The sequence below is a fragment of the Cebus imitator genome, unplaced genomic scaffold (assembly GCF_001604975.1).
Source record: "Cebus imitator isolate Cc_AM_T3 unplaced genomic scaffold, Cebus_imitator-1.0 Scaffold0, whole genome shotgun sequence".
Classification (NCBI taxonomy): Eukaryota; Metazoa; Chordata; class Mammalia; order Primates; family Cebidae; genus Cebus; species Cebus imitator.
In genome coordinates, this window is record NW_016107315.1 from 21,139,153 (window position 1) to 21,159,057 (window position 19,905).

At 36.6% G+C, this 19,905-nt stretch overlaps 1 protein-coding gene across 1 annotated transcript; it reads left to right on the forward strand.

The window, feature by feature from the left end:
• The first annotated feature begins 304 nt into the window (after positions 1–304).
• On the forward strand, positions 305–1,350 carry LOC108301212 (olfactory receptor 6M1). The gene has a single exon (XM_017524312.2). The coding sequence runs from the start codon at positions 337–339 to the stop codon at positions 1,276–1,278; it is 942 nt and encodes a 313-aa protein (XP_017379801.1). The 5' UTR covers positions 305–336; the 3' UTR covers positions 1,279–1,350.
• Positions 1,351–19,905: the final 18,555 nt, after the last annotated feature.

A 19,905-nucleotide genomic window follows, 5' to 3' on the forward strand; every position in this document is an offset into this window, starting at 1 on the left:
CTACATATATCACATAGTTTTTTTTTATTATTTATTTTGTTAAGTTCCAAGAAAAAAAGAAATTTTATAACTAGAAGGAAACTTAGACTTTTTTGTCCAGCCTTATCACATTATTTTACAGAAAAAAAAAAAAAAAAACCATGTACCTAAATAGTATCTTGACTGTCCCAATGTGGCACAATAATAACTTTCAGATAGTCCTACCTGCCAGGACTCATCTCCCAACATAAGACACTCGCCACGATACATCTTCCACAGATATTTACAAAATTACCTAAGCTGACTTTTCTTTTTTCGTTTCTTCATGGAAACCCTGCCTACCATGTAGTGGTCAACATGGGAAACTGGAGCACTGTGACTGAATTCACACTAATTGCCTTCCCAGCTCTCCTGGACATTCGAATATCTCTCTTCATGCTTCTTGTGTTAACTTACACATTAACAACAACAGGAAACATCATCATCATCTCCCTGATACGAATTGATCATCGTCTGCAAACTCCAATGTACTTTTTCCTCAGTAACTTGTCCTTTCTGGATATCTTATATACTACCGTCATTACCCCAAAGTTGTTAGCGTGCCTCCTAGGAGAAAAGAAAACCATATCTTTTGCTGGTTGTATGACCCAGACATATTTCTACTTCTTTCTGGGAACAGTGGAGTTTATCCTCTTGGCAGTGATGTCCTTTGACCGCTATGTGGCTATCTGTGACCCACTGCGCTACACTGTCATCATGAACAGTAGGACCTGCTTCCTGTTGGTTCTGGGATGCTGGGTGGGAGCCTTCCTGTCTGTGTTGGTTCCAGCCATTGTGGTGACACGGCTACCTTACTGTAGGAAAGAAATTAATCATTTTTTCTGTGACATTGCCCCTCTTCTACAGGTGGCCTGTATAAACACTCACCTCATTGAGAAGATAAACCTTCTCCTCTCTGCTCTTGTTATCCTGAGCTCCCTGGCATTCACCACTGGGTCCTATGTGTGCATAATTTCCACCATTCTGAGTATCCCCTCCAACCAGGGCCGTCAGAAAGCTTTTTCTACCTGTGCTTCTCACATCACTGTTGTCTCCATTGCCTACGGGAGCAACATCTTTGTGTATGTGAGACCCAATCAGAAATCCTCGCTGGATTATGACAAGGTTGCTGCTGTTCTCATCACAGTGGTGACCCCTCTCCTGAACCCTTTTATCTACAGCTTGAGAAATGAGAAGGTAAAGAAAGTGTTGAGCGAGACAGTGAACAGAATCATGACCTTGATACTAAGGAAAACTTGATACTGCTATATACTACATATGTCATATAGATTTTTTTTTATTATTTATTTTGTTAAGTTCCAGGGTACATGTGAAGGACATGCAGGTTTGTTACATGGGTAAACGTGTGCCATGGTGGCTTACTGCATCTATCAATCCATCACCTAGATACTAAGCCCAACATGCATTAGTTCTGTTTCCTAATGCTCTCCCCAACCCCCAGCCCTCCCCTGATGGCACACATTTCTTATCTTCAACACATTCATTCTGCATGACTATGGTGGTGTTTGGTGTGCCAGAAACCTGTGACAGTGCCCCAGGATAAGCAATGATCATGCCAAACTAAAAGAAAACTTTTATCATGTCTGGGGGAAAATCCAATCCATGAAGACTCTTGCATATTCCATGACAGGGGTGCTGGGTGTAATGGCTCACACCTGTAATCCCAATAATTAGGAAGGCCAAGATGGGAGGATTGATTGAGCCCTGGAAGTTGAGGCTGCAGTGAGCTATGATTGAGCCATTGCCCTCCAGCCTGGGTGGCAGAGTGAGACCTCGTTTAAAAATAATAATAACTCCGTGAAAGAAACCTAACAGGGATTCAAAGGTCTCCAGTTCTAGTCCTGGCCAACTTTACATATTTTCCACAGATTTTACCATGCTAAAACTTATCCAGTCCTCAATATCTTCCTCCATTTTAAAATACAATGATAGATAATATAATATCACTACTTGTAATAAGGCAGGTAAAGTTAAAAATTATTTTCTTATTAGGAACTCTTGAATATTTCTAGAGACTTTGCTTTAACCTCTATTGCGGAGATCAAGTAAAGATGATGTGAGAAGTGAGAGAAAAAGAGATATGACTCAGGACGGTATCAAGCCTCTAGCTATACTGGGTAAAAGAGAAAGATACTTGATGAGAAAAGGAACACAGGGCTGGGCATGGTGGCTCAGGCTTGTAATCCCAGCACTTTGAGAGGCCAAGTCGGGTCCATCACTTGAGATCAGGAATTCAAGACCAGTCTGGCCAACATGGTAAAACCCCATCTCTACTAAAAATATAAAAATTAGTGCCGTGTGGTGGTGCATGCCTGTAATCCCAGCTACTCGGGAAGCTGAGGCAGGAGAACCACTTGAACCCAGGAGGTGGAGGTTGCAGTGAGCCGAGATTACACTACTGCATTCCTGCCTGGTGACATAGCAAGTCTTCATCTGAAGAAGAAGGAGAAGAAGGAGAAGAAGAGGAGGAGGAAGAAAAGGAACACAGGAATGGTTTTTTAAAGGTGGATCTATTGAACTGGAGGTTTTTGAGGGATATCCAGTTATAAGTTGTCAGTTCAGACAATTATTTGAAGCTTAGGAGAAATTCTTGAGCTAGAGATATAATTTAGGAAGTCATCAAATATATTAATGATAACGAAAGCCATAAACATGACTGAGATCAACAGGGAAGAATACAAAAAGAGATAATCCATAAATTAGCTTAAGGATGGATGGCCAAAGAGAAGAAAAACCAGGAAACTATACCATGAAAGATAGCATGAAAGACAAAAGGTGAATGTTTCAAGTAGCATGATAAAGAATGAAAAGTATCTGTTGCATTTAGTTGCAACAAATCCTGAATTACATTACTAAAAAAATTAATAGAATTTTGGGGGTACAATTCAAAATACAGTAGGTAGAATAGTGTGTAGATATAAATAAATGGAGAATATAAATATAGACCACACTTCCAAGAAGGCTGATTGAGAATATAAGCAATGTTGCAATACAGGTTGAGTATCCCTAATCCAAAAACTTACAATCAGAAATCTTCCAAAATCTGAAACTTTTGAGTGCTGACATGATGTTAAAGGAAACACATTCACTGGAGCATTTCAGATTCTTTAGTTTTGGATTAGGTATGCTCAAATGGTAACTATAATGCAAATATTCCAAAATCTGAATAAATCCAAATCCGAAATACTTCTGGTTCCAGCATTTTAGATAAGAGATACTCAACCTGTATGAATGAAGGAGACATATCCCTGCTGCTGGATGACGTACAGCAGCAGGGATAGGTTGAGGCAACAGGAGAACAAGAAATGATCAGTGTGACAGGTTTCCTGGGATGGTCAAAGGGGATGACATCAAGGCTATTAGTAGAAGTAGAGTTGTTGGCAGAAGTTTATGTTATTTACTGGTAAATAAAAATGAATATATCCGGAATTGGAACCATGCCAGAAAAGAATAAGGTGCAAATTTTCACAGTCTTTTTTGATAGGTGGCCCAAGGCGAATCTTAAGAAGACCTAGAAGCTTGGCAGCACCTGGCTTCAGGTAGAAAATGACCAAAGGAAAAATTAACTTTGCAAAGTAGAGCAAAATAATTAAGTTCATCATTGAGCAATATAATGCATTCATGTTCACAGGTCAAAAAGAATTCATTCATCCATTTACCAAATATTACTGTATGCTGATCAACAGAACAGACAAAATGCCTGCTTTTTGATCAGTTTATAGAGGGAGACATATCATAAGTAAAATATAATAGAGAAAAAATATATGAAAAGTTGCCAGGTGACAAAAGTTATAAAGAAAAATTAAAGCAGGGAAGGGGAACAGGGAGTTTGGGGGATCCGTTTCAAGAGTTAATAAGGTAGTTAAGAAAGCTCTCTCTAGGAAGTTGATCTGTGAATAAAGATTTGAAGGATATGAGCTATGGGACTATCTGGGAGAAAAGCAGGACAAAGTAGGACAAAGACCCTGTGCTGTGGAAAGAATAAAGGAAGCAGGCCCTTGTGCTATAACAACCAGCCATTAAGAGGAGAAATATCTGAGAGCATCTGCTGCCAGATCCCAAGGACCACATGAGCACCAAGATGGGAAACCAAGTTCATTGGTATACCTTACTAGAACTAAAAGCCAGAACAAACTAGAAGATTTTACTAAGCTCATAGTGATATGGAATTGGTCATCAAGCACAGCCACATATAATCAATAAATACTAACTGACTATATGTAAAAAAAATTTCTGAAGTTAAACCATAAGTGATTTTTACCTATAGTGTCATTTTTTTCAATGAATTGGTTTCATAACAAGTTTGAAGTTAAAGCCTTTATGTCTTTTTTAAGCAGGAAACATCTGAAACAGGAGGCTGTATGGTTTGACTCTGTGTCCCCTCCCACATCCCACCCCGAATTATAGTCCCCACATATTGAGGGAGGGACCCATGATCCCCACATGTCAAGGGACGGGGGTGATTGGATCATGGGGCAGTTCCCCCATGCTGTTCTTGTGTTAGTGAGTTAGCTCTCACAAGATCTGATGGTTTTATAGGTATTTGACAGTTCCTCCTTCAAACACTCTCTTTCCTGCTGCCTTGTGATGAAGGTACTTGCTTCTTCGCCTTCCACCATGATTGTAAGTTTCTTGAGGCCTCCACAGACATGCAGAACTGTGAGTCAATTAAACCTCCTTCCCTTATAAATTACCCAGTCTCATATAAGTCTTTATAGCAGTGTGTAAATGGACTAATACTGAGACAAATCAATACTTCATTGATTAGTACAGTGATTCTCAAAATCCAGTTCCTAGGCAGGCAGCTTTAACGTCATCTAGGAATGTGTTAGAAATAGAATTTCTCAAGTACCACACAGACCCACTATACCTCTGAAACTGGAGGTGAAGCTTAGCAATATGTGTTCTAATAAGCCATGCAGAAGATCATGAAGAATACAAAAGTTTGAGAGCCAGTGCTTAGGGACAACCAGGCAAGCCACTGGTTACCATGAAATCTATATCATTGCTAGGCCTCAGGAACAGCCTTGATTAAATGTTGCTAAGAAAAAGAATATGTCATAAAATAGACTTGATATTTGATTTTTAAAGATTATATAGCATACAGCAGTGGTCCCCAATCTTTTTGGCACCGGGGACCAGTTTCACAGAAGACAATTTTTCCACAGCCAGGTGGAGGCAGAGGGTTGACTCTGGAATAATTCGAACACATTATTTTTATTGTGTACTTTATTTCTATTATAATTACACTGTAATATACAATGAAATAATTATACAATTCACTATAATGTAGAATGAGTGGGAGCCCTGAGCTTGTTTTCCTGCAGGTAGGTGGTCCCATCTGAGAGTGATAGGAGACGGTGATGGATCATCAGGCATTAGATTCTCATAAGGAGCATGCAAACCAGATGCTTCACAGGTACAGTTCACAATAAGGTTTGTGCTCCTGAGAATCTAATGCCACTAATGGCCTAACAAGAGACAGAACTCAGGTAGTAATGCTACTGATGGGAAGTGGCTATAAATACAGATGAAGCTTCACCCACTCACCCACCGCTCACCTCCATGGCCTGTTAGGAGCTGTGTGGCTGAGTTCCTAACAGGCCATGGACCTGACCAGTACCAGTCCATGACCTAGGTGTTAGGGGTTAGGTACCTCTGGCATATGGTATTATTAATATGATTATAATAATTATAATTATCATTATTCCTATCATAGGCACTAATTTATATCTGTTCATTTACTGTTATCAAATGAGTGGATTACTTCTAAAAACTGAGTTCCTTCCTATCTATAGAGAAGTATTTTGCTGGAGCACTTGAGATAGCTGCCAAAGTACCTTGTTTATTTATTTATTTATTTATTTAATAAGCTTGGGCATTTGGCAATAAAATAAAGGCTTGCTAGACAATGAGTTCCCAACAGTTGTATTAAAGGCCAGATTTGTGTTTGTTGGTTCTTTTCTATGTCACCTAAATCATTTGTGATTTAAATCTCTCTGACTCTTTCCGGCTCAGAAAAAAAAAAAAAAGAAAAAGAAAAGTTTAACTGTACGGTTTAATTACCATTGTATTATGGTCATTGTCTTCAGAACTCATTAGTCAGTCAGGCATTTATTCATAGAAGATGTGCTGAATTATGATCCTGGTTATCTAATCTTTCTGTATCTCAGTTTCTTACTTATCTACAAAATGATGATTTCTATGGTGTGGGGCTAAAGTAGGATAAACCTAAAAGCACTTATATCAGTTGTATAATATAGAAATGCTGAATGAATATTATTTATCTTTTTAAGGCCCTGTGTAAAATTCAATGGCAGATGCTGATAATACAAAGATAAGCAAGACATTATCTCTACTCCTAAGCTATTCACACCTTAGTTTGAGAGAAAAGAATATACAAGAAAATTTTATGAATGATAAATTATAAAAATAAATAAGTTAATTCTTCTGATATTGGCCATGGTAGAGTAACAGATATTGGATTTTTCTCTTTTGACTTGGGCAACTAGAAAATGACAAAAATACATACAGCAAACCATTTCACACATTGTCTAATAAGCAGTACAAGATTGTGATTACTGAGAGAAGGAAAACAAAACAAGTTGAGCCTTAAAACTGCCCCAGAGGTCAGGAGTTCAAGACCAGCCTGACCAACATGGTGAAACCCCGTCTTTAAAAAAATTAAAAAACAAAAAACTGCCCCAGTATGCAACACAGATGCAGTCTCCAGCCTGCAGCCTAGGGGAAGTATTCAAACAGAGTCTGTATGTTTCTCTGAATTAAGAAAATAGAGATCATTCTGGGGAGGCCAGGGCAACTTGAATTTATAGCAAAGATGACCAGAAATGAAAGAGTTGCATAGAAAGAGGACTCTGGAGATAAGCAGAAGGACTCCCTGAAGACTTTGGCTGAATATAAAGCTAGGCAGTCATGAAAAGAAATTACCTAAAGATGTGAAAGGATCCACAAGAAATCAACAGGCCAAATAATTCCTGGTTTCACATAGGGATGGAAATAGTTTGTGTTCCTTTCAGCCAAAGTAAAAAGACCTTTTAATATTTTGAGTATTAGGTAGAGTGAGGGAGATAAATTATCTCTAGTACAAAGGCAGATCTAGTTTTTTCTTAGAAGACTTTCAAAACAGTACTGAAAAGATCAAAATAGTCCACATGTAATTGCCTAGGAGAACAAAGTCTAACACAACTTGAAAGCATAACAACAAATATATAACTTAATAATATCAAAATATCCAGCATCCAAACAAAAATTTCTAAGCATACAAAGAAGCAGGATATTATAATACATAACAAGAAGGAAAAATCATTAAAAGAAGCAAATCTGGAAATAATGGGAATTCATAGGAAAAGAATATTTAAATAGCTATGTGCCCAAGAATTTAGACTATAAAGTGATTTAACAATTAAATTATCAAAATTATTAATAAAGTGATTTAAAGCACTTCCTATATAAATACTCTCAAATGGTAGATATAATCATTATTATCATCATCATAACCATTTTATTTGCCCTACACACTTTTATGACTTTAGATGTCTTTCTTGTAGTATTTTATTTTTTGCTAGTATCCATTATGCTTACAGAGTTGGCCATGATATTCCATATCCTTAGGTTATTAGATGAAGAGCTTTGTAGGAAATGGTATTTGCCTCAATACAATGCACATGATCTATTTTTAAGTGCCCATAAAAGACAATTTTCATTCATTCTTGTATTCTTTGCCTTGCAGGCAGGATAACAGGTAGGAGGTATGACCGAAGTTCTTCTTGGCCACACCAATCTGGGCAGAAGGCCAAAATAAAATTTCAAATGTCACTGGCCTTTGTTCACCTCACCTAAGTGCATACCATAGGCTCTTGCTCTTCTGTGCAATTACTACCAAGTGTTTCTTGGAATCCCCAAGAAATGTTTCTCATGTACTTATGAATTCTCAACATTATCTGGCTCTGGCTACCCTTCATTGATCTACACTCTTTGAAGCCACCTGAGGGCAGAGCTTCCTCACTATTACTGAAGTCTATTCCCCCTATAAGAAACTGATGTCAGTGACAAAGGAGCTGTCTTTCATTTACCCAAAAACAGAAAACCACTGAGATGGTAGGTATGCCACTATATCTGCTGTTATTCCTGCTATAGACAGAGACACTAAGCTGTATTCAAAGCAGAAATTAGGAGAATCTCCATTATCCCTACTTATCTACTTAGGCACATATATAAGGTGGCTTAAACACTATTTTTCAGTGAGTCATTTTCTTCACACACTTATTTATAATTTTAGAAATGAATCCCTGTCTTGGTTAGATAGTATCTGAAACAGATACCAGATGATCCTCCCCATCTTGGTGCTTTCCACAGGTGCTCATCGTTTCCAGCCTAAATTCTCACATAAAATAAATTTAGATTCCTTTGTCTACCAGTGTGTCACATATGTTTACCCTCTATCTGGGACTCCTAATACACATAAGAAAGACAGAAGTCAGGTAGCATTAGGTAATTCAGTAGAGTATATTTGAATATCTGTGATGAATTTGCTGCCCTTAAGAACCGTTACATCCCTTCCAGCTTACACAACTGTTCTTTGTGTAAAATTTTAAAAACATCTGAAACAGTGTTGTACAAGGTTGGTACTGCCCTACAAAATACAGAGAGAAAGAAGAGTAAGATTACATTAAAATACGTGGAAATGGAGTATTCAAGTTTGAAAGTGGTGAACATATATTAGAAAAATTCTCTAGGTATTTAACACCTAGTTTTTTAATATCAAACACGGGGTAAAAAAACAGAGAAAAGGGGTTTAATAATACAGTGATGCATCCATTTCAATGGCAAACTGAAAATCTATTCTCTTAATCTGGAATTTACCAGGATCTTTACTTTACCACTAGAAATTCCTACCTTACTGCTAGAAAATTTCATGCTCTGCCTTTTGAACATCTAGTTACTTGTGTGTTTTCATAGTTAAATACCATAAGGAAATTCTTGTTCCTCTCAGGACTAAATTTAAGTTTCATTAGTAACAACTACAAGAGGGAGTGCAAAACACAAACACACACACCACACGCCACCCATCCAATTCATCTCCTTTTCCAATCAGATGAGAAGCAATTAGCAAGTTCACCGTGTTGCACAACTATAGAGAAAGGTGTGGTGAGGGTCACCATTCATATTGCAGTCTATGATACATTTCAAATTCAAAATATATTAGGGTTAAACTGTTTTGATGCTTTGTATATAACTGAACCAGTTAAAACTGCTTAGTGTACGATCTTTGGATTCTCTTTTTTGCACATATATGGCTTAGGCAATAAGACAGGTCTGGGTTCTCCTACCATTGAAGTCAGATGCTCTTCCCCTGTTACAATTTCCACATTAAGACATTAATGATACAGTGAGGAGAGCCATGAAGTCCTTGTAGGCCTGTGGCTCTGGATTTTAGGAACAAATACTCCTTCTGTCCCTGAGGTGCTCTCTTTGGATTCCTTCCATGCTTCTCTATGCCACTGGGGAAGTCAATACCAGGGTATGAACCTAAGCTACTTTCAGTCATGGATCTACATTTTCTAACAGCCAATTGAAGTCTTGGCATGCTTGGCATCATTCAACTCAGCCCATCAAGAGCACACATTGAGGCTGGCCTCCAAGGCCAGTAACAAAGAGCATGCTTTTCTTGTTCTGGTCCTCAAGGGACCCATGAAAGAGGCTACAGCTGCTATAGACAGCTGGTCACAATATTGAGAATTTAGTATCATGGGTCTCAGCTGTCTCTCTTTCTGTTGGTTTCTACCTTAGAGACAAACCTTAAACTTTTGAGAGAAGTGTATTCAGCAATCATAAGCAATTATACTTTCTATTGTTTACGAACTGTCCCTGGTTAATAGGAATGCAATATTGAATAGAGATAGAGTGTAATATGGTTGGCATTTGCAAAATTCAATAACTCACACACCAATTTATTTTCAACTTCCAACCTAGAAGGGTCCTGATTGTAGATGACAGTCAGTTTCACAGAACGAAAGGACTAAAATTTCATTTAATGAAGAATGATTTTTAATAAATTGAAAAACAAAATTATCCTATATGAGACATGGACAGGAGGTTATGCATGACACAATTCTCTTAAACTTATAAAAGTATTCTCACATCCATGAATATTATTAAGGCACAGGTGATACAAATTTGCCACTGGCACCTGGGTCACATGATATATTGACAGTATAACTATTCATGCTATTCTTCATGCATGAGAACATACTGCAACTACACAGTACCAGAGAGGACTCTGGCAGGAGGAGCATACAGCTGTTTCCTACATATGGACCATCACGGGAATTGACAGTAAGAGCAGCTGACAGAAACAGCTGAGGCTGATGCCAAACTGATGCAAATTAGATAAGTAAAAATCTGACCAGAGATTAATCCTGGGAAACCTAGAAAGGACAAGCTGCACTGTGATTTAGAACAAGGCTTTAAATGGGAATCAGGTGGTCTGGGTTCCAATCATAGTCTACCCACATATTAGAACAGTAGCTTCATGGAAGTCAAAAAATTTAATATTTTCCTCATTTGCCTCAATTATAAAGTGACTGTTGTCGATGACATCAGGGCTTCATCTAATACTAGGACAATGCTCTTGAGCTTTAACAGGCAAACAAATTACCTAGAGAGTTCATTTAAAATGCAGATTCTCCTGCCTGGGCAACAAAGTAAGACCGTGTCTCTACAAAAAATTTAAAAAACAAAAATTAGTCAGGTGTGGTGGCTTATGCCTGTAATCGCAGCTACTGGAGGCTGAGGTGAGAAGATGACTTGAGCCCAGGAGGTTGAGGCTGCAGTGACCCATGATCGTTCCACTGCTTTCTGCCCTGGGCTACAGGGTGAGACCCAGCCTAAAAAAAAAAAAAAAAAAAAGTAATGCAAATTCTAATTCACCAGCTCTTGAATGGGACCCAATATTTTGCATTTCCAATACGTTTCTATAAGATTCAATGCTATTTGTTTATGTATTACATTTTGTGTAGTGACACACTAGATCTTGCAGGTTTGAATCCATATTCCTAGACAGGATTGATCAATAAGAGAACAGCTAGGTGTCTGATCACCCTTTGAAATGATGGGGTGAGCCAGGCAAGTGAATAGAACAGAAATTAGGCAAGGAAATTTGGCAGGGGCCCAGCAAAAACCATAAACTATAAAGAACTAGAACCATAAAAAAATATCAAAAGATATGAGCATTGGTAAGAATGTTTGAGTCAATAAAGAGCAGCAGCTCCAGGTGAGACAGAACAGGGACCCCTCTTAGAGGGCTGCAGGCCACCCCAAACATGGAAATAAAGGGAAATTCCAGGCACCCAGCTAGCCTTGAGAGGTAAATGAGCAACTCGATAAGCAAGAAGGTAATAATAACTTAAAACAATAGCCAAGAAAGTTATAGGCAGAAGATATTTTGTTCCCTAAAGAAACTAAAACTAACATTTTAACATATGTCCCTGACTTGTTTTTCAGAAACCCAGATTCCCACCAAATGATCTGCTGGCACATAGACCTAAGATAAGGGGGAACTGAGGACAGACTGCTATTGTTTCTTCTAAATTTCTTCCTGAGGGACCTGGAAGAAGTCACATTCATGAGCCAGAGCATTCTTTTCCCAAATTTTTAGACAAAGCTTTGCCTCCTTAACCAGTCACTAAGTAGAAAATTTTTAAATCCACCTGTACCCCCACTTCTGCTTCAAGATGTCCTGCTTTTTTAGGTCAAACCAATATATATCTTGCAGGTATTCTTATGACTTTGCCTGTAACCTCTGCCTCCTCGCCTTTAAAACCACTTACCGGTCAGCCATCAGAGAGTGCAAGACTGAAGCATGAGCTGCCTGAATGTTCTTGCTTGGTGCCCCGCAATAAATGCCTCACTTCCTCTCGCTGCTATCCCCATGTCAGTGTTTGGCTTTGCTGTGCCAGGTGGTGGATCCCAGTTTGCTTCGATAACACTTTTCACTTGTAAAGTGAGTTGCTGCTAATTGTGGAGTCCCAATTAGGGAAAAGAAGTTAAGCTGGTGAGTAAAACAAGGAAAAGCAAAAAGAGAACACAGATAAGCTGTAAGTCTGCCTTTCTTCATGGTCCAGGACACATAGCTCTACTTAAAACAATAGCCAAGGAAGTTATAGGCAGGAGATGTTTTGTTCCCTAAAGAAACTAAAAATAACTCACAAATAACTCACAATCTTTCTGTGCCCAACTATCACTAGACATGTGCAAATTAACTCCCTACAATCTTGGCATTATCAATACTGCATGAGGCACTCTGCAGCCTAAAAACCATCATATAAAATCTCCAGCAAGCCTTAGTTTTCTCGAAGTCAGCTCCTCTTTTGCTGATTCTGCCCATTGCTCCCTTGCAACATATTTTCACGCTTTCTTTAATAAATCTCCCTTTCTTTACCTACAACTGTCTTGGTAAATTCTTTTATCCCTGTGCCAACCAGCCCAGATAGCTGTTGCTCACCCACAACACTAATGATTAAGGAATTGGAAAATGAATTTATCATGGATAATTATTGGTTTCTTTCTCTTTGTTTTCCTCTTTTCTTTCCCCACCCACCCCCCACCCCAGGAGGAGAGAGTTTAGTTAATTATACATCTCAGGCCAGCCTATTTTATTTCATTTTCATCTCTATTCCCCTCTGAAGTAGGAGAATAGGGTCTAGAGGCAGGGAGCCTAAGACTGATTCACACTGGCTTCCTAGAACTGAATCAAAAGGAAAACCCCACTTCTCCACCCAAGTAACGAAAGGATCAGAGGATTACTCCCTTTGCAACCCCATCGCCCCCTTTTCCACTTCCGGCAGAGGAAAACTGGAAAGAACCTCTGATTTGTTCCCTCCCACAACCTGGTCGCAGGCCCAGTCTTCATTTGCATAAGGTTATAACTTTTTAATTTCACTTCAGCCTCTGTTTGGTCCTCTCCTGTGATCAATCAGACTGATTGTGCGCCATTACTTCATTAAGTAGGGTATAAACCAAATAACCAATAGAAAACCATTAGAGGGTGTTTAAAACCCAGAATATTCTGTAGCCATCGTTTTTCAGCTGCTTGCTCAAGCTCACTCCCAGTCTGTGGAGTGTATTTTCATTTCAATAAATCTGTGTTTTTATTGTTTCATTCTTTTATTGCTTTGTTTGTGCATTTTGTCCAATTCTTTGTTTAAAACACCAAGAACCTGGACTTCCACCCAGGTTACCTGAACCTCCATTGGTGGCACCACCACCTTTCTTTTTCTCTCCAGAGAGGCAATAATTAATTGCATTTGTATCTAATGTGTTTTGTTGTGAGATGTTGACATCTAACATTCTAAGACAGCTTTAACATTCCCCTCATCTTGACTGAATTTTAGACAGGCTTCTTCCTAACTCTACATCCTTGACCCCTCTTTATTTAGACTATTTACTTTAGAAAACTTATAATAGTACATTTTTTTCTCTACCTCCTGTAAGATGTTAATCTTTCTTTCTTGCCAGTTTTACAACCCAGGATCTATCTCTTTGAAATATAGTCAAGGAAGACAGTGCCTTATCTCTCAGTCTTTGTGGAAGAGTGGGAGTCTGACTTTAATGGGAGACAATTAGCAAGCTCAGGTGGCCTAATCACAGAGAAAAACATTTGCAAACTCAGGAACAGCTTGATGTTCTTTACCCCACTGATCAATCTCCCTGCAATGTCCTGCAGTACTTTTATACTTGGCTTAAGAATTGCCAGCATACATCTTTGCTTGCATTTATTAATCAAGTAATTTCATACTTATCCCTACCAAATATTACAAGGTACCAAAATTTGGCATAGGGATTACAAAACTAAGCTGAGCCCAAAATGGAATGATCTTTGCTTGTATAGTTTATAATAAATAAGACATTAATATTGGTTTAATGAAAATAACTACATCATGAATTTAGTAATATTACCATAAGTTCTAATCTTGTGGCTTTAAGCAATCTAGTCCACAGGTAGTAAGGAGGTTGTTTTGGGAAAGGACTGTTATCTTTGTTTCAAAGCTAAACTGTAAACTGTTCTTCCCAGAGTTAGTTCGGCCTATTCCCAAAAATGAACAAAGACAGTTTGGAGGTTAAAAGCAAGATGGAGTCAGGTCAGATTTTTTTTCACTGTTTCAGTTATAATTTTGCAACAATGGCTTCGTAACTTTAAATAATGACTATCACAGTTTCCAACAATAATCTATGTAAACAACTAAAATAATGAGTATGTCCTTTTTAAAATGGTGAACAATTTTTGCCTAATTCAACACTTATTTAAAGATTATATATAAAATAAAGTAAAAGGAACCAGAAAATAAAAGATATGTAAAGAAAGTTGTAGAAATAAAGAGGTATTTTTTGGTAAGAAAGCTTAAAGATAAATAATTGTATATAAGAAAGAATTTTATATGGTAAGTTTAGACCTAGAGTAAAATGACTGGTTGTTTAGAAAGAGGGATATTCAGGACAAACTAGAAAGTCCAAGCATATCATAAATGGTCTGTTTAAGTCACAATAAAAGGATTTATTTTTAAAAAATAATTTTTATACTATCAAGTTGCCTATAATTATAGGGAAATTTTAATTGTCTTTCTAGAGATGGGGTTTGAGGTAAAAAACACACTTATCAATTCTATAATTAATTAGAACAATAAAATTTTCTTAAGGGACTGATTTACTCTTAATAAATTATGAGATTTTAAAATATTTTTAAACCCAAAGTTCAACTTTTATTGCATCTCATTTTTGGTTTTCTCTCCCATTTTAAAAGGCATGAAATAATAATACTCTCTTTCAACTCATTTTCAGCTTATATAAATTTTTTCCCTGAAGTTCTGTTTGTTGTGGTCTGATGCTAACAATATTTTCTTAAAGGTTGAAAGGAAATTATTTCTTTCAACATAATACTCTGTACACTGCAGAAAGTCTTATCTTCTGTCTTTTGGTAACTGGCCTAACAGATTTTACATTGTATTGAAATAATTCCCATGCCATTATTATTAAGTTTTGGTTTGCTTGGAGAAAAACACTGAGATTAAAAAATTTTTAATTAAGATTATTACATCCATGTATCTTTCTGTATGTGTTCTTAAAGTACTCATAACATTAAGTTACAGGGCTTTGAATCCTGGGTCTAAAAAGGACACCAAGTCTTGCTAAATCTTAAACACTGACAGCAATTAAATCCTCATCTTCAGGCCCCATAGAAGATACTAATTAAAATAAACTACATTCCTGAGACACAGAGCCATAAATTAAATCTATTCAACTCCTCACTGCTCGGGGACTATCACCGAAGAGGTGGGCATATGAGAGTGTAAGGGCCAATTTTAAGAGATAAAATAAGCTTAGTTAAACCATTAATGTCAAAGGCACACTAATGCAAGACCAGCATGTGGGCCTCTGTCTCAGATTAACAAGGTTTTCTTAAAGTATTAACCAACTCCTTAATAAAGGTTATAAAAGGCTTATGGAAATTATGATCAATATTAAAATTTTATAGATGGTTTACAGTGTTTTGAAAAACAAATTTAATTGGCTTCATGGTGTTTTTGTTGGAGCTTATTGTTTAGAAAATTAAACATCCTCTGTCAAAAATGAAGGTTTTTGCCTTTAAAGAAAAATCCTTGAGTTATCACTTTGGTTAAATGAATGACTTATTTTGCAATGACATGTAATCCTATTTTGTGATATCAAGTGTTGTAAATCTTTGATATTTGACAAATTTTCCAAAATCAAATTATAATTGTCTTTTTCTGACTTAATTGATCCTTTAAGATATTATTCATAGGTTTCCTAAAGTCTAAAAACGACATATTTGGCTTATTTTTTGTATAAAAATTATACAGAATGCATTGCCAAATATGAAATGGTATCTGGTTTTCTTTGGGCTGTATTTGCATAAATATGTTATTGGTATGTGTTCCAAAATTATGGGAAACTACTATAATTCTAATATGACTTCGTGTACATTATCAGTAATAATTATAATTGTTATGTTAAATTATTATGTGCCACAAAGGTAACAAGTTTCCTTGTCAATTGTGTCTTTATTCCTGCCCTGAAACTTTTTGTCATCCACAAACAACTGTTGTCTTGTTTTGGTCCTCTTTAGTGGTTTTTATAATCATCTATAAAACTCTTAACAGATGCTCTTGAACCTAAGTTTCTGATAACTTTGGAGATTGTGACATCAGAATAGAGGAAAAACCTTGAGGACTGATGAAGAGCTGAAATGTTTAAGAATATCAAGCAAAACAGGAATTAACTGCATGGACTAAACTAATAGAAGTCTAAAGTAACCTTTTTAACTTTTTGCTTAAAATGTGACTGTTCCTTTTCTGTTTTTCAGAGTCAAGAAAACTTTTAAGCTATTTACAGCTTTTAACAATTAAGTAAAGTGTAGTCCTCTGAACAAAATTTAAGTGTATTTGTTTCTCTCTACCTGATATCTACAGAAATTGGAACTATTTGTGAGTATTCTTAACTTATGATAATACAGTTATTGCATAAGTGCAATAGAATCTGTTTTCATTTGTAACTGGACACAATTGGAAAAACTGGTTATTTTACTAAGGCTCTGACTAGAATGGTGTCCGTTCCTTTAAGGAATCAAACTTGACTTATAGAGCCAATAAAAGCCACTTGGAAAAACTGGCCTCATACCTTTGTCTACACAGTCACTGCACAGGGTTTCTGACTTGTGGTAAGTAAAGAATGTCACTCTCTGACAGGCCCAGGAGCCCCAAGTTTATCTTGGAATTTCAAAAGGAGAGGAATTCACCCAACTTATAGGTATTTGATGGTATCCATAGCTGGGCTCAGCTTTAAAAAAATCCATAGTTGGTCTTTAAAATCCATAGTTGGGCTCAACTTTAAAAAAGTCTTATCTGAGATTGCTTCTATGCAACAAAGTAACATCAAAGCTAATTTAAGGGCCTATGTAAAAAAAAAAATTATTCTTGCTGCCTTGTATACAAATAATTGGGCTAAGTATAATAAAGCAAATAAGTCCTACCATGATTTGTCTTTACTAAAAATGGGAAACTGGAGATACAAAAAATATGTTTCAAAAATTATAGTATATCTGTTGTTCTATTATATTATTGCCTAGTGTTTTTCTATTTTTATTATTTTCTACACTTTGGACCTAATTCTAATTTTTCTTGGCTACAAGCCTGCAAAATAATGTTTTCATTTTGTTTCATTTTTTTTCCCACTTTTTTTCTAATTTGGAGTCACTGAAAATTAAGCTGAGCTATTGTAATGCCCTGCATACTGAAGCTAAACAACTTAAACTTCAGAAGAAAAGAACAGCAATGTATTTATATACATAAACCACTTTAGTACTTGCCTACTGATGTATAGACTTCAAAGTAATGTGGCCTATATCAATTTTCCAGGATTGTTCTTTTGTTTGTTGTTACTTTTCTCCCTTCTGAAGACGGGAAGTAAATAATAGCAATAATAGTAAAAACAAAACCTTATAATTTATAGTTGCTATATAATAAAGTAAATTTTTCTGTGTTGTGTGCTGTTTAATATAAAACCTAACCCCCAGCTCTGCTTAAAATTAACTAACTCCCTGTAAAGCCTATTGTATCTATTCTCCCCACATTCTCAGCAAAGTTCCCAGGCATCTCAAGACTCTTGTCTTTCTTGCTTACCAGCTGCAAGGTCACAGGGCAAGATAACATCAAAAGAATGTACAATATGTTCCTTAAAATGCTATTTTTCAAATGTAACATACATCACAAGACATGTTACAAATTAATTAACTGTTCTTTCTTCTGGCTTCTGTAAACCTGTTAGCTCCTATGTTACCCTGGATGTATAAAAAGTACTCCATTTTCTTTCTCGGGTGCTCAACCTTGGGATACTAATCCACTGAGCTGGTGACCACCTTAATAAAATCCTCCTGTTTCACCCATTGGTCTCTCCAGTCTCCTGGACATTCTGTAACACTTTCTGACCCTATTTTCTCTTCATAGGGTGTGAGACCTCTCAATCTGCTAAAAAATTAGCTTTCCTGATAACTCAGGACCTACCCATCTAGGATTAAACCATCCTAGCCATGAAAGATCAGACAACACCTGAGACCAGAGACTCATTTTCTTCTAAAATGCTTTCTCCAAAAGATATTAACAAAGAAAAGAGGGGAAATGTGAAAGAAAAATATCTTGGGTCCCCCAAATCACTAAGCTAAAAATAAATGTTAAGCTGGGAACAGCTTAGGGCAAGCCTGCCTCCCATTCTATTCAAAGTCACCCCTCTGCTCACTGAGATAAAGGCATATCTGATAGCCTCCTTTAGAAGGGCTAATCAGAAGCTCAAAAGAATGCAACCATTTGTCCCTTATCTACCTGTGACTTGGAAGCTCCCTCCCCAATTCAAGTTGTTCCACCTTTCCAGACAAAACCAATTTTCATCTTACATATGTTGATTGATGTCTCATGCCTCCCTAAAATGTGTAAAACCAAACTGTGCTCTAACCACCTTAGGGACCTTAGAGGTCATCAGGACCTCCTGAGGCTATGTCATAGGTGCACATCCTCAACCTTGGCAAAATAAACTTTTTAAATTAACTGAAACCTATCTCAAATTTCTGGGGTTCATACTTCCATGTACACATTAATAAATGTATATGTCTTTTCTCCAATTAATCTAAATCCTGTCTGTGATTTTCAACAAAACTTCAGAGCACAAAGGAGACATTTTCTCTGGGTTCCCAATATCTGTTCTCTGCCATTTTCCTTTCCGTTCTTATTTATTTTACTTTGCATTTCTCTGATTACTGATTACTTTGAAGTTACAGTTAGATACACATTGTTCTTTAGATTTCCTATAAATTACTATTTTTTGCACATTTGTCTATTGGGATCTCTGTCTTATTCTTGCTGATATGTAAAGTTTTATAAATAATCTGGATATTAATCCTTTGTTGTTTGTAAAAATTATAAATATCTTCTCTGAATTGGTCAATCGTATGTTAAACTTGTCAATAAGGTACATTGTTTAAAGAAAATCAGAAATCCTTAATTTTTAGATAATTAAAATTTATCAATTATTTGCCTTATGATTTATGATTTTAAACATTAACATCAAAATGAAAGCACCCCACCCAGATTACAAAGCTATTCTCTCATATTTTCTTCTACTAGCCTCACAGTTCTTTTTTTGCATTGAGAACTTGAATCTATCTGAAGTTTCCCTTTATGTGATACGCAGTGTTCTTTTATGTAGTGTCAGAAGTCTCCCTAAAGTCTCCCTTTATGTAGTGTAAAAAGACAAAATTACAACAAATTTAGTAATAGATCTAATTGGCTATCATTTGTGATTCATAAATTGGGACAGCTTCCATTCTACAAAATACAATGATAGCTCCCACTGGGCAATGGAAGAACAGTGGGTTTTGTAAGACAGAAACAAAGAAACAACAATAGAAGAAAAGAAACCTGATTAACTAAAACCAGGTTACTTCAAGATACTTTTTGTAAGGAGACTTTTTTGGCAGAGATTTTCTTATTATACTGACTCAGGTAGACTGCAATCTACTGTGACGTGTTTGAGGATCTATCTGCTTCCTTAAAGTTTGATCATGTGACATTGAATTTGGGAAAGGCATTTGGAAAATATATCCTGTGCTAATCACACATAAAGGCAAGACATTCCTAAGTTTAGAAAGAACAAAGAGGTAAACAATGCAGAGAGAGGTTTACGTCTTCCATTTACATGTGGGTATTCTCTTTTCAGCCCTCCCAATGTAGTGCATACAAAGAGACAATATTCCATGAATCATCTTGATTTTTCTCAAATCCT